General features: G+C 35.7%; 3 protein-coding genes across 3 annotated transcripts; 1 reads left to right on the top strand and 2 right to left on the bottom strand.

Moving 5' to 3' along the window:
• Positions 1–2294: 2294 nt before the first annotated feature.
• Positions 2295–6631, top strand: LOC141668534 (serine carboxypeptidase-like 40). The gene is made up of 8 exons (XM_074475438.1): positions 2295–2838; positions 3680–3787; positions 3985–4259; positions 4971–5231; positions 5366–5481; positions 5800–5892; positions 6037–6142; positions 6260–6631. Exons 1-8 carry the CDS (start codon positions 2445–2447, stop codon positions 6413–6415), a joined length of 1509 nt encoding a protein of 502 aa, XP_074331539.1. The 5' UTR covers positions 2295–2444; the 3' UTR covers positions 6416–6631.
• A 272-nt stretch (positions 6632–6903) lies between these two features.
• On the bottom strand, positions 6904–10091 carry LOC141668533 (FT-interacting protein 1-like). The gene has a single exon (XM_074475437.1). It carries the CDS (start codon positions 9479–9481, stop codon positions 7085–7087), a length of 2397 nt encoding a protein of 798 aa, XP_074331538.1. The 5' UTR covers positions 9482–10091; the 3' UTR covers positions 6904–7084.
• A 1894-nt stretch (positions 10092–11985) lies between these two features.
• Positions 11986–14518, bottom strand: LOC141668535 (uncharacterized). Its single transcript, XM_074475439.1, has one exon. It carries the CDS (start codon positions 14376–14378, stop codon positions 12177–12179), a length of 2202 nt encoding a protein of 733 aa, XP_074331540.1. The 5' UTR covers positions 14379–14518; the 3' UTR covers positions 11986–12176.
• Positions 14519–15632: the final 1114 nt, after the last annotated feature.

Genomic DNA, 15632 nt, shown 5'->3' on the forward strand with positions numbered 1-15632 from the left:
TTAATTGGGATGTCATTTTGTATCAAATTATGTACGCCAAGCATTTTCCGTATAAATAACCCACAGTCAAACTATTTGTGAGCTACTAGAGTTTGGCTCGTAAAATATTCGAATTCAGCTCGATAATAATCCAGCCGAGTTTGAACTCGAGCTATCCACAAAAAACTTCTCCTCATGACCGCTCTTAAGTAAGCCTGTTAAGTAAGCCCATTCCACTTTTATCATAGGACTTTAATCTATTGAACTGATTATTCTCACCCTTATCATAGATTCATAGGCCTTCGGTCTATTATATTTATTATTTTGTTTCCATCGTGAGATTTTGAAATTTATTGATTTTAAAATATTTTAAAATCCATTATTTTGTTGAATTTCATACTTTATTTCAAATATTTTGGAATCTCTTCTAAATAAAAAATAATATCGCTCAATCTCGTTTTTTATTCATGAATCAAAATTTACTTTTTTCATCTAATCAAATTAAATAGACTAATAATTTCCAAAATGTAAAACAGTGAAAACAATATTTTTACGTTTTATTTCACTTTTTATTTATCATAATTCTTGAATTGAACTATTATTTTGGAACAAGAAAAAAATGGTAAAATGGACAACAATACTGTGACGGAGATAATATGTAAATTTTATGAACTCTGTCTATATTTTATCAATTCTACACATTTTTATGTTGAATATTAAATCAGTTGAAACTCTTTATAATCTCGCAAAAACACACAAATAGATCTTTCACGTAAATAAATTCATATATTTGCGTGAATTCAACTCAATTAGCATAATTATTAAAATTTCCTATTAAATTCATGGTCCATTAATATAAATTTAGTCAGTTTAATTTAGTCCATTTTTTTGCCCGCAAGGTTTGGCTCACTTAGTTAAAGAGGGGATAATTATACTTTTGGTCATAGGTTTGAATTTCACAGGAGGATAATTTATGATTATGCGGTTTATCTTGGTTCAGGTGGTTTGCTAGTTATTGCATGAGCCCGTGGGGTTTACCCAGTACGCATCCGAAGGGTAACGGCTGCGGGTTCTTTACGATAAAAAAAAATACACTTTTTTATGTTGAATATTTAATTAGTTAAAACTTTTTATAATCTCACAAAAACACGCCAACAAATCTTTCACGTCTGTTCAAAAATTATTAACAGTCTGTTAAAATCTGAATTAAACATGCACGTAAACTAAATTCATATATTTGCGCGAATTCAACTCAATTAGCGTAATTATTAACATCTCCTACTTAAATTTATGGCCCATTTTATTAATTTTTTCAAAATGAATCAAAACGAAGGACATCGAATAATCTTGAAATGTTCAAAAGGAACATACATTCGATAACCTTGACTAGCCTAGAGTATAAATTTAAATAAACAATGTTATTAATGTTGTATTAAAAAGTCACTAATCATTTAAAATTAACCGGCACTAAATCAGAGTAATTTGCACATGGTATAGTTGACCTGAGCTTATAGTAGCATAAACATGCAATTATATTACTACAGTACTACATGTTATGAAGGTATATAATGCCAAGCGTAATCGATCATGGATGCAGTCGTATGTTTATTTCTTTCGGACTTCAAATTATTCGATTTATAAAATTAAATATATTCGATATATTTCATGACACGTATATGATATATATTCTTTTGAACAGTACACGAGAGGATGAAATGTACGTGAAGACCCCCAACTTAGTATACGATAAAAATAGTGGGTGTCCGATAGCATAGTCACACCCGGGGAGCATAGGTCACACTTTCTTTGTACCTTTACTCGTACCGTGTTAAAGACGATAAAATCATGTCCGGTTTTTTTCTATGATCTTAAAAATTTTATACGAACTAATTACTTGACATGGTATTAGATCTCGATTTAAGGAGGGACACGGGTTCGAGTCCTCTCATCTCCATTTGTTAAATTTAATTATTTATTATTATTTATTTTTATTGTTATCAATCATGGAAAGTAAAGTACAAGGGGTATTGTTCGTGTTAGAAATTGTTCTACATCGTTTATAAGAGGGGCATACTTCTGAAATATAAGCGGTCAGAAAACTCCATTAGTATAAGGTCTTTTGTGAGATGTCCAAAATCAAATTTGTGCGGAGTCGGCCCAAAACGGACAATATCATACTAATGTGGAGTTATAGCTGCTTAGAAAAACCCAACAGTTCGATTTTCCTCTGCAACCTTAAAATTTTAGAGCGATCGGACCCGTTATTTAGCAACCGATACATGTGTGTGTATATATAATTGCTAAGTTGTTAAAACTTGTACATGAAAGCAAAACACCTTTCCAAGCAATCATTCATATAAAAAACTCCTCTGTTCTGCTCTGCACTTCTCATCTACACATCCATTCACACAGTAGTATTCCACACACAAAAGCTACACTTCATCTCCTTCCTCACCCAACAAAACATGAAAAAAGCCTTACCACTCTTCTTCTTCATTACAGTGCTCTTCATATTTTCATTGCTTGTAGTTCCAAGTCATGGAAAAACTCAAATACAAGCTCTGAACCATCTAACAAGACTTAAATTCAATAAAACGGTCGGAACTGGAATAACGTATTCCAGTTCCGACCGTTTTAACCCCGCGATTCTGCGGGGAATAAAAATTCTTTCCCAGAAAGGATTGAAAGAAAAAGATAAGATAGAGAGATTGCCAGGACAACCAGCAGCAAAGCTCAAGTTTAATCAGTATGGTGGGTATGTTACTGTTAATCAATCTGCTGGAAGGGCATTATATTATTACTTTGTTGAAGCTCAACACTCTAAAGATTCTCTTCCTCTCCTTCTTTGGCTTAATGGAGGTAATCTTCACTATTTAACTCTTTCATGAATAACCGGATTTTAACCCGGTTAACGGGAACGAGAATTACTTTTTAATTTTATATTAAAATTTTATTCTCGTTTTTTATTAATCAAATTGAAATTTCATGATTCAAACCAGACGTTTGACATGTTTTACACTTAATTTCAGTTTTCGTCAATTTGTTATATTAATATAATAATAAGTGTTTTTTATTTGAATATTTGCGTTCATTTTTATGTTATATTGATTTTAAAAATTTAGCAAATTTTTTTAAATTTTAATGTGCGGACAAAATAAGCGGGACAGCGGAAGAATAAATAAATAATTAGTTAAGAATATTGTGCATGTTACAATGTTAGCATGATAACATTTTCTCGTGCAATATATTAAAATAATATTTTTCGGAAAATATTATTTTCAGAGCGTTACTACCATTGGTAGAACAAATTTTGTGACCAGGACTTAAATATTTATAAATTTTTTATTTATTGATCAATTCGTAATGTCCAACACAACCAACCGACTAGTTTCGATTTTCGATTTTTGCAAAGATAGGATAGATAGATGATTCTGGATTTTGAAGAGAGCATGCTCCTGTGCTCATCTCATATGGTATTGTGCCTTGTTTAGTTGTTTTCTCTTTGTATGTGACAGTACTACATGACAAATTCATCAGATAAATAGCAATATTTTAATCTAATGTAATGTTTGTGATATAAAATAACTCATGACTTCTTCTGTGCTGCCTATAGTTTGTGTCCATTACACAAATTATACATGTAGTTCAATTATGTAACTGATTTGAATCATTTCACATAACTGCATATGGCTGATGGCAGGTCCTGGTTGTTCATCACTAGGCTATGGAGCAATGCAAGAGCTTGGACCTTTTCGTGTTCACAGCGATGGCAAAACCTTGTACCAGAATCATTTTGCATGGAATCATGGTACAACCCGAAAACCATGTGTTTGCACTAACAAAATGTGCTTCACTTTTTCTATGTAATTGTTATCGGAGTTTGTTGTTAAGTAACAACTCCTCTAAAACCTTAAGGCGTCAGAGAAAGATCCCAACTCCGACTAGATCTTATACTAAATAACATCATGATTGTAATTTAATATCCGTTCTGTTCTTGGTATGCAGCTGCAAATGTTCTGTTCTTGGAGTCACCAGCAGGAGTAGGATATTCCTATTCGAATACTTCATCTGACTATAAAAGTCTTGGAGATAAAAGCACAGCATCGGATAATTATGTATTCCTGTTGAACTGGTTGGAGAGGTTCCCAGAGTACAAAAACAGAGAATTTTACATATCAGGAGAGAGCTATGCTGGCCATTATGTCCCTCAACTTGCCCACACCATTCTGTATTATAACAAGAAGGCAAATGCCACCATTATTAATCTCAAGGGCATCTTGGTAAGTCTCTTTTTCTATTTTCGTATTTTTTTTGAAGGGCGATAAATTAAAACGAAAGATTCTGTAGCAGTGATTATATTAGCATTATTGCAAACTAGGAAGAACAATTCAATTTGCATGAAATTGACAGACACAATCAAGTCATTATCTGGTTAATAATTGAACCACCTGCATGAGGCCCAGATTTGCAACCTAATCCTTTCTGCCTATGGCTCACATTGCACATGGAAATATGCACATCACATGTGCTTGTGACTTAAAAAGTAAGAATTATTATTTTGGCCAAATTTTCCTTCCCTATAATTCCAAGCATACTTGACTAATTGGCAGCCCTTGAATGGCGCCTATCAAAGCAAATATCTCCATGGGAAAATGTCTGTTGTTGTCTTTAGTTTGAAGTGTACGCTAACGCGAGTAACGACTTCATCGCCTGATTGTATTTAATCTGTTTAACACTAAAAAGTTTCCTAGTAATTCAGTTCCTATATGCACTGTATGCTGCTTAGAGGTTTCTGTGTGTAAATAGGACAGGAAGAATAAAATAGGTGGTTGATCGAAGGTTTAGGTGCTATTAGACTTTTTAACAACAGCACAGCAGCACTGTAACCATCAGGCTTCATGCATAGAAAGTTAATGTAGAAAACTAAATATAGAAAGACAATTGTATAGAAAGTTAATGGAGAAAACTAAATATATGATTAAAAAATGCAGATTGGAAATGCAGTGATAAACGATGAAACGGATGTTAGGGGGATGTATGATTTTTTCGCAAGCCATGCTTTGATTTCAGATGAAACTGCATCCCAAATTAGTAAATTTTGTGACTTCTCGCCAGATGCTACAACACAGACTATAGAGTGCAATGATGCAGCTCAACAAGCTGATATGGATACTTTTGCTCTGGATATCTACAATATATATGCTCCTGTTTGCACTAGTTCTAAACTTACAGCCAAGCCCAAGAGAATTTCAGTAAGCTCTTTTTCTTTTGTTGATAATATGTATATATATGTTCTTAGTTTCTGAAATACTAATATAAAATCTGAATTAGTAGTAGATGTTTTCATTTAGTAGTAAATGTAATAATTTGCTACATTCTGGTGCAGAGTGTGATAGATCCATGCAGTGATATATATGTGCATGCTTATATGAACCGACCTGATGTTCAAGAAGCTTTTCACGCCAACATAACCAGGCTTGATCACGACTGGGAAGCTTGCAGGTATTTAAGTCCTTGCACATTTCTACTGCAGATCCATAGGAAACCAGAGTTAGATCACTGTTTTAGCTATATAAATATCAAGAGTTGGTGTTCACTTAACTACCTCCATTTGTATAATGAGTTTTAGTCAAGCAGAACATGCCATACAGATTGATAATTGCTAAAGCCAATAGTTAATCTAGTTGGTAAATGGCATATAGTCAGTATCTGGAACAGTAATCTATGAAATCCAACTTGAGCCTCAAATGACCATCAACTTAATATAGTTTACAAAGTTTCCCAACACTAACTCAACTTAATTTTGCACAATATGAACAGTGATATAATTAGAGGATGGCATGACAGTCCAACAACAGTGATTCCCCTCCTAAAGGAGTTCATTGCCAACGGAATTCGTGTTTGGATATTCAGGTAACAATCTCTCTCCAACACCATTCCTCTACACACACCGACACTCACACAAGTTTGAATATACATAACTGATAACACAAACAATGTCACATTGTAGAATTGTAACATGTGAAAATAAGCATTCTAATATTGAACTAATTGCAGTGGAGACACAGATGGAAGGATACCAGTTACTTCCACTAAGTACTCTATTGAAGCCATGAAGCTTAAGCTTAAAACTCCTTGGCATCCTTGGCTTCTTAAGGATCAGGTAACTATATTCTCTTTACCAAAATTACTTGAGCAAACCTCTCTCAAGCAGTTAAACCTATGCAAGGCGCTTAACGTTTTCTTTCTTTTTCTAAAATTGGTCATAATTCATGAACAGGTTGGAGGGTATACACAAGTATATGAAGGAGACTTGACATTTGCAACAGTCAGAGGCGCAGGGCATCAGGTGCCAAGCTATGAGCCCAGAAGAGCTCTTTCACTCGTCATGCACTTCCTTTCGGGGACACCTCTACCTGATATTTCAAATTTATAGTAAGCCACTCAATGTTGATTCTTCTGTGTTTCTATTTTTCACCATTCATTTTTCTCTCATTTTTTACGTATAGTCAAATTTGTAGCTTTGTTTTAATTTTCCTCTCCGGGGTTGATTTATTCTTTGTTTCTTCCTCCGGAAATTGACTGATGTTCATAATACATTACACCAAATCGAGATCAATTTCAAATATTATACAGTTGAATTCAGATTGAATGTGATGATACCACATTATTGTTCCCCGCTTGTCTGTCGATAAAATGACACAAGGAAAACAACATAAACAAAATTACAAACTACAGTCTATGGTCACAGGAAAAGTCTGGTGATGTATACTTCCATTACAGTTTACTAGATTTCTCTAGGGATAAATTTTAGGCTGCAGGGGTAGTTTAACTATGTGAGGTTGTTTTCAGAAGTTTTGTACTAATCTGATATATCATGTCTGCAGAAACACATTTAAGAGCTAAAGAACATTACTCGCGGAAAAAATAAGATAATCAAGGCCAGTAAAAAGTTACAAACACAAGCCTGAATCATATATATTAGACATTAATCTCTGTGGTGTTTCCCTGCTAATGAAATCAAACTCAAAATATATTGAAATCAAACATTTATTAGTGTATGCAAATGCTTAGGAAGAGAAACAAAGGTTGTTAACTTATTATATCAGAGCAAACTATCACTTTGAGCTGGCAATCTCTTGAAGAAATTGCTAGGAACAGCAGGTAATTTGCTTCGGAACCTAGGATGTCGTAATAGGTACAATCCTGCAACTAAGGCCACCACTCTGAATGGAGTAACATAAAGCACCATAGCTGCACATAGACAGAACATTATGAAGAAACTCGTCGCTCTAGGATCCCTCCAGCTTAGTAGTGACTGAAATCTCTCCCCTTGTGTTGCAATATCTCCGACCACAGTCTGAATCCTCCCTGCTACACTTCGAAGCCTATCATACCTCAATCGGACTGTATCTTGGGGCCTAGATGTTGGAAAGGTGTCAAACTCTTCATCAAGCTCATCAGGGTGTACTGCTTCTGCCCATGATAGTTTAGTATCCATGTGAGGCGGGTGTCTAGGTCTGAACCTATAATTCCACAATCCGATAAGAAACATGTACAGAAACGAAGTTGGAAGTATCAGCTCCGGGTACCAGATTAGTATCAAGAACAGTATGTGTACCAGAACTGATGTGATCGGATTTTTCCAGTGACAAACATCCCCAAACCATCTGTTCACAGTAAACAACCCCGACAGAAGTGACATGATCCTAAAGAAATTAGCCTTGCTTCTCCTCATGCTCCACATGTGGGAATCTACATCTAACATGTACTCCACAACCTCCTTTCTTAGCGGTGGCTCTGCTCGTCCAAGCCTCACTGCGACAATGTTCATTGCCTGGTACCTTAAGTTGTCCACTTGGTTCACCGTAAAAGGATTCAAGTAATGCATCTTGGGGAGTAAGGGATGCCCATACAAGTATATCATGTTAGCTACCGACAAGTTAGTAAACCGGATGGCAAGCTGGAGATCACCCATATTTTTCAGCCCAGAGGGATGAAGAACAAGAAGAGGATATGAATGTTTGTAAATTCGATGAGCTTCAAGGGTTGATAATCGAATTCGTACCTTTCCAATTTTTGAATCCCTTGCTGAAGTGGTACCTTGTTTCTCGTTTCCCAAGTGGCAGTTGTCGAAAACTCCCAATGTTATCACAGTGCACGGATCATAAACTTCCCAGGTGTACTGCTCATTCCATTTAGGACTGAAGGTGTCAAGTATTGTTCTTGTCCGAACCCATTTCTGTCCATATTTAGCAACACAGTAAGCATCTGTACTTCCATGACGATCCTTCATCTTCATTGGTAAAAGTCCTTTTGCACTCAAAATTCCCACTTCTAGGATCCCAATAGGTTGTTTCCAGAGCTGTCTTGCAGTAGGCCTTTGATCACTTATGTACATAGTCGATTCATCTAGGACATGATATCCACCTTCTAGACAGACTCGCAGGTGAATCCTACTTGAGAACTTAAGCTCTTTTCTCCTATCGACTTCTAAGGCACCAAAACCGAATTTCTCCAGGTTGAACCAGCGAGAGTGAACTGGCCTGTGGTCCAGCCTCTTCTCGAACATAGTCAGTGGTAAGCTAATCATCCCCAGAACATCGTCTCTAGTAGGGTGAACTCGGTCTTCAACTGTCAGAACCAACTGCTCCTCGAAAGGTTCAGCAGCAATAAAAACTAAATCTTCATTCCAGAGTGGATTTAGCGTTCGAGCTGGACTTATCTTGGTTTTAAGCACTTGACTTCCCACCTGAACTTTTACACTAACTTCAGGTAAACGGGTTTTGTCATTGGGGATTACATCCTGAGCTTCAATGACATTAACCCGAAGATACCAAAGCTTTGGAGAAACGTAAACTTTGGAGCGGATATTCAAAACACCCTCTCCATAAACAAAAGCAGCATCAGAATGCCACGCCTCTGAGAAGGCTTCATCAGCTTGAGTTCCCATCCAAACGGCCACCATGATATCACCTCTCACCTTTCCACCTCCTCTACGATCCTCGAGTCTGTACCATTGTGGAGCCAAAGGACTATCAGGTGGCACTCTAGTTGGAACCTCATTCATGTCAAAAACAACTTTCCCAAGATAATCATCCCTTCCCACCATCTCTTTATCCTTCACGAATATTTCTAGGATTGATGATTGAATCCGCTCCTTGGAAAATGCAAACACCTGATTCCACTCGGGGTTCACTTTCCTCTCAAAATGCTTTGTTCTTCCTTTGTAATTCCCCAGCTTCACTTCCACATAAGGATCACAGCTAGCAGTAAGTGCACTTGGTGGAAGATCTTTGGCCTTGACAACTCGAACATAAAGATAATATGTTTGCTCAACTAGGTCGTACGTGCTTGTGATTCTGTCAGCGTTCATCCATCCTCTTCCTCCAAATGCTGCTCCACCACTAATCCACCGGTCACCAATTTGTGGTGTTGTGTCTGCCAAATCAAAGTTTTCTTGGTTGCTTTGATGAGGCTGGTGACTAACATGGTGCTGCATCTTTGAAATACTCCTGGCCACCAAAATTCTGCTGCAGTTTTGTGATGTTTAAATTTTTTTGTCTAGTCTCTTGTATATCTATATCTGCAAGCTCTCTTTCTGGCTTCTGCTTCCAAGAAAAGTGCTGCTACTCATCAGATGTATAAATGAAAAGGGTAGTAACTGGTAAGGGACTTGCAGAAGATAGCGATGGTGGTGAAAAGGGTGGAGAAGGGTTTGGATCAGACTTCTGGGTATAGTAGTAACTCTGAGTCAATTTCGCCTCTGACAGATGACGAAAAACAGTTTTCAGAAGGGGTATTAGTAAGGTTCCTCAACTTTCTAGTAGTAGTCTTAGTTTTTTAGGCTCTCTGGCTTGGCTGATCTGTTTTGCGGATTGTTCTAAGTCAGTTGCAAGTGAGTGACAAGATTGGAATGAATTGCTGGTGTTTGATGCTGAAGGGAAAGGTTTTGAATGAGAGTTGAGCAAAATGTGCCTTTTACAATAGAGGAAATCAAGAACTATTCTTTGTAGGATTACCTAATAAGCTTCCTGATCAGCTTTCTAGACAATGTTTGAGCAAAGAATTCACACACTGTTAAGAAATCTTTAAGCATAAGACTGTGAGCATCTACTTGGGATTTTGATTCTCAAGGATAGTTCTAGTTTTGCAATGTTGATTTAGAATTTCATCTTGTGCAAATGCACTGTTAAATATTTTACCATCTTTAAGCATAAGACTGTGAGCATCTATAACTTCAATCAACAGCTTCATGCTACTTTTGGCTCTTGTTTCCCTGCTGTAAGAAGCTACCGAGAATCGTCTCTCTCAAAAGATATCTCAAACTCAGTCCAGAAGCAAAGAGATTGTTTGTCGAAAAGCAGCAAGATAAAGAAAAGGGGATTCTTTGCTCTTTCAGGTGAATGAAACATTTTAAGAACAAAGCAAAGAATCTTTTGGTTTAGAAGGTGCCTGTGAGTTCTATACTAACCATAGTAAACAGTTGATGAGAAAGAGCAAAGTGGAGGGAAGGGATAAACTTTTCTGGAGAGCATTAAGATTCTGAACCATTAAACTTTTCTGTATTTTAGTTTTTTGAAATTTAAAGTGTTGCTTTTACTTGTTCATCCAATTCCAGATTTGCACACAATGTCAGAATTCAGACATCCATTTTCAGATTTGCACCTAAAAATTATATCCAAGATATTAGTCCGTTCCTGAGACGGATAAAAAATGAACCATGTTTTCGGCTAAAAACAAGTTCTTCAAGAAGCATATAAAATAGGCTTAATGACCTTTTCGGCCTCAAAGTAGTGTACTCATAAAACCATAAAGTTTAAAAGCTTACATTTTCAGCCCTCGGGTATCCAAAATGTGCTTTTTTACCCTTGGACCGGGAAAAAAACGGGTAAAAACCGGCCAATCTAAGGGTAAAAGGTTACATTTTTAGTACCTGAGGGGCAAAAAAGTATTGTAATGAACTACAGGGGCTGATAGGTATATTATTGGTGCAAAATTTGAGGTTTAAAAGGTCATTGAGCCTATAAAATAATTCAAACACTGGGGACAAGCTCTATTTAATCTAACACTAAACAGAGGTTTCTGAATTTAGGTGCTAGGAACTTTAGAACCCTCAACATAACACCTGCAGTAAGTCCTCTCCTTCAGTATCTTCATTAACAGAAAAATAAACAAAAACTGCAAGCATAGGCATGTAGCACCAGATTTTAACAGACCCTGATGTTACTGAAAGAAACACAACTAGCATTGCTAGTCCTGATAACAGAACAATACACAAAAACTGCAAGTATAGCCTTTTAAGACAAATCCAGTGCTAGAAATTTGGAAAAGAACCCCAACATTGTGAAAAAATATATATATACAAGAGTACAATCCCCAGGTACCCTCTCCACATGCAAAAATGGTACCAACCATGAAATACAACCAAGCATCCAGAGGTTAAAATTTGGCTTATGAGAACCAATAATCAAATAGAATATAAAATATCCTCTGCAAGCATTCATTCTGCTATGTAGCCCGATAAGAGGGTGAAAACCAACCCCATAAAGTAACTAACGAGGTCTACCACGCCTTATCAGACGCCTCAAAAAATCCACATATGGATTTTGCTGCCAAATTAGAAATGGTAAACAACAGCACGAGCTAATAAAACAATAAAATTTAAGTATCTTGTAAGACTTCAGGCCACCTGGGCCAGCAAACAACTATACTTGCCAAAATCACATCTCATTTAGATTGAATGCAGCTCAATGGAACATTCCCCACTAGCAAAGCGTCCTAAAATATAATTTTTTTCATGAAGCTTCATCTAGTAGTCCTACATTTCTACTCACCAACGCCACACATCTGATTACAAATTCGGTAACTATTTTGGGGTGCCTTCCATTACTCTTTGAATAAAGGTTTGATAGTCCAAATCTTCAACCAGTTAAGATAATTTTAAAATCTTCAAGCACCAAGATTTGATAACATGGGTTTTGTTCAGATCCTTCATTGAGGTAGGCTGAGAAGATGATAAAACAATATCAATGGCACGAACATAATGCTTCAGATTCCCATTGCTAAAGTTGAACAGTAAAAGAGCTAAGATGTAGGCAAGCAAATCATCGAGTAGCAATTACTTTACTCAATAAACACATTGACAACAGGATATTAATGCCTTCTAGAATAAATCAGCACAACATTACAGTAGACTACATTTCAACTTTGGTTTGCAGAATGTAGATTCTCGTTCGAGGTGAACAAAATATAGCAAGAAGACCAAGGTAGAAACTAACTAAAGCACTTATGCAGAACACCCAAACCGAGATTGGCCCGTCTTCCATTTCTTCTTTCATGACCTTTTCTGGCACCACCGGCTGGCTTTTTGCTTCACAATCATCAACAGAGGACTCTAGGCACAAGTTTGGATTCCCAGCCAAAGCTCCTGGAAATCTTGAATATCCTCTTTTTTTGGAAACAACACCAGACAAGGAGTTATATGATAAATTCAGAATTGTCAAATTTCCAAGGGTAGATACATTATCTGGAATTTGACCCAGCAAAGAATTATGTGACAGATCCAGAGCTTTCAAGCTCCGAATGTTAGCCAAATTTTGCGGAATCTGACCTTCGAGACTATTATAAGATAAATTTAAGTACTCTAGACCATGCAACCCAAAGAGGCCCGAAGGAATTTCACCGTGAAGCTGATTATCAGATATGTCAATGCCAACCAAAGAAGAGAGACTGTACTTGACAGTCAACACATTTCTATCCGCAACCAGCGATGAAAGCTTAATGCCTAGATCTCGGGATGCAACCAATGGTGCACCTTGACTCCTTAACACTGCATCCCCGTTGTTAAAATTCAAACTAAAGTTAAAATTGCCATTTGGCAGATGACCAGAAAATTCATTGCTGGATAGGTCCATCGTCTGTATTGCTTCAAACATGAAAAGCCAACTAGGAAGCGCTCCACTGAACTTATTTCGAGCAAGAGAAATAAATCTAAGGTTTGACCATTTAGTTATTGCATCACGTAGAGACCCTGAAAGATTGTTGGAGCTGAAGTCTACAACCTCCAGTGACTTGCAGCCTGCCAAGGTCAAAGGTATCTCCCCAGAAATCATGTTGTTGCTTATATCAAGTATCTTTAGACTATCCAAAGCATCAAGCTCAGGTTGAATTTCTCCGGAAAGGTTGTTGTTGTTTAGTACTAATGCCAACAGTTGAAAGCAACCAACTATGTTCAACGGAATAGAACCTGACAACAAGTTGTGTGACAGATCAATCACTTGCAGATAGGTCAAATTCCCAATCCTTGCTGGGATCTCACCTGAAAGAAGATTATGGGAAAGTGACAGTGCTTGCAAGCATTTCAATTCTGTGATTGCTAATGGAATATCTCCAGTGAATCGGTTGTGTGACAGGTCAAGAAGCATAAGCCCGGACTTCTCAGTAGCCTTGACTATCTTACTAGGAAGTGAACCCGATAACTCGTTGAAGCTCAAGTCCAAGACAACTAGTTTGTCGGAAAACACAAATCCAGGAGAAATATCGTATTTCAACAAGTTGAATGACAAATTAAGTTGTGTCAATGCCCGAAGAAAAGAAATACAAGTGGGTATTCCTCCCACAATAGAATTGTTTGCTACCTTGAGTACCGAAAGCGAATTTGCAGACGATGCAAGGCATTGCAAAGTACCCGAAAATAAATTAGAATCAAGATTGAGATACTCCAACGACTGATAAAAATCAGAAAGATCACCGGACAAAAAATTATTTGAAAGATCTAAATACTTGAGTGAGTCCAAATACAACAAGCTTTCAGGTATTTCTCCAACAAACATATTAAACCCCAAGTCTATCTTCTCAAGATTCATTGAAAAATTCCCAATCCAAAACGGAACCACCCCATCAAAATAATTGTGGCTAAAATCAAGCTCCCGCAATATACTAAGCTCAAACAATGTATTCGGAACAACACCCGTAAAAAAATTAAAACCAACATCCAACACCCTCAAGTTCCTAAAACCACCAAAACACGACGGAATCGAGCCACTAAAGTTATTCCTCGACAAAACCAACACTTCAAGAACTGACAACTGACACAACCCAGAACCAAGCTGGCCTAACAAGTTCATCCCTGTCAAATTAACCGAAACAACCCGACCCGAACCCGACCCATTTGAGCAAACTACACCACTAAAATTACTACATCTAAATCCAACACCCCAAGTAGACAATCTTTGAGTTGGGTCTTGAATTTGGGACTTAAACAACATAAGTGAGTTGATGTCTTGTAAGTCACCATCATTATTAGTACTATGATTATTATACAGACAAGCAACATATATACAATCTTGGTTCAAGAAACTGAAAACTAATAACAGGGTAATAATTATTTGTTCCATGGATTTAAACAAGAAAAATTAAAATTAGTTTAAAAGAATTAATTGAAGTTAGTGAAGTGGTAATAATTAGGGAATGTAATAAACAAAAGTACCTGAGTGAAGTGAAGAGTGTTAGTGTAGGAAGAGTGGAGACATTATGTGTTTCAGTTGAGAATGTTTGTAATAACAACGCAATTAATAGAGTATACTTGTAGACTTGAACTAGTCTTCTAGAAAGTGTATATAAAACTAGTCTTCTAGAAAGTGTATACTATAAAAACTGGCATAAATCCCTCCCATTAATATTTTAAGTTTTTATTTATCCAGTTATATTATATTTTTAAAATATTTATATAAATATATATATAATGATTATAAATTTATAATAAAAATAATGGAATAACACGTGATCGCAATTTAGTAGAATAAATAGACTATTTCTAGTAGTTTAACAATTTAGTAGTTTAGCAGATATATAACACTATTATTTATATTTTTTAATAATAGGATAAGTTGTATTCGTAGTTTAGTAGAATAAGTATACTATATTTAGTAGTAGTTCAATAATTTAGTAGTTCATTAGATATATAACACTATTTATCTATTTTTGTAATAATTAAAATTAGGGAATTATCGTTAAACCAAACCGTTGAACCAAATTATTTATATTCCGGCTATTATAGTACAGTAAGTATAGTATAGATTATCTTTTTCAAAATTGATTTTGATTTAAGTTCCGGTGTTTCAGGGCATCTTCAACAGTTTCTTAGTTTATTTCTCAAATTTAATATAAAAATTTAAATATTAGTAATTTAAGACATCAACAACTATTATTATCTCCAACAATATTCCCTATATTCATTTCTTATATAATATTTTATCATTAAAAAGTGTGATAATTGTAAAAAGTGAAGAAAGAGAAAGAAAAAAGAAAAAAATGTTTCTTTCAAATATATATTATAAAATAAAGGTTAGAAGAAGAGGGAGGTTAGTTAAAAATAAGGAATTGGAAGAAAATCCTAGTGTATGATATAAGGAATCAGGGGATACTGTTAGAGTAGTTTTTTTCTCATATTTCTTGTATTTTTTATATTATAACTTAATACTCCAAATAGATAAACTCTTGGAATTGATCTTAGATTCTTGTATTATGTATTTGATGTGATTTGTATAAAATTATTAGGTTTGTTGATGAATTTTATTATTTATAAAATTAAATATGCACGATAGTATATGTGTATATGTGTCATATAATATATGTGTCGTACCTCGGTA

The sequence above is a fragment of the Apium graveolens genome, chromosome 6 (genome assembly GCF_009905375.1).
Source record: "Apium graveolens cultivar Ventura chromosome 6, ASM990537v1, whole genome shotgun sequence".
Taxonomy (NCBI): Eukaryota; Viridiplantae; Streptophyta; class Magnoliopsida; order Apiales; family Apiaceae; genus Apium; species Apium graveolens.

Coding starts and splice junctions, on each gene's coding strand:
- LOC141668534 (XM_074475438.1), top strand. CDS start 2,445: ATGAAAAAAGCCTTACCACTCTTCTTCTTCATTACAGTGCTCTTCATA. Junction 4,260..4,970: donor TTAATCTCAAGGGCATCTTG/GTAAGTCTCTTT, acceptor TAAAAAATGCAG/ATTGGAAATGCAGTGATAAA. Junction 5,482..5,799: donor CACGACTGGGAAGCTTGCAG/GTATTTAAGTCC, acceptor CAATATGAACAG/TGATATAATTAGAGGATGGC.
- LOC141668535 (XM_074475439.1), bottom strand. CDS start 14,378: ATGGAACAAATAATTATTACCCTGTTATTAGTTTTCAGTTTCTTGAAC.
- LOC141668533 (XM_074475437.1), bottom strand. CDS start 9,481: ATGCAGCACCATGTTAGTCACCAGCCTCATCAAAGCAACCAAGAAAAC.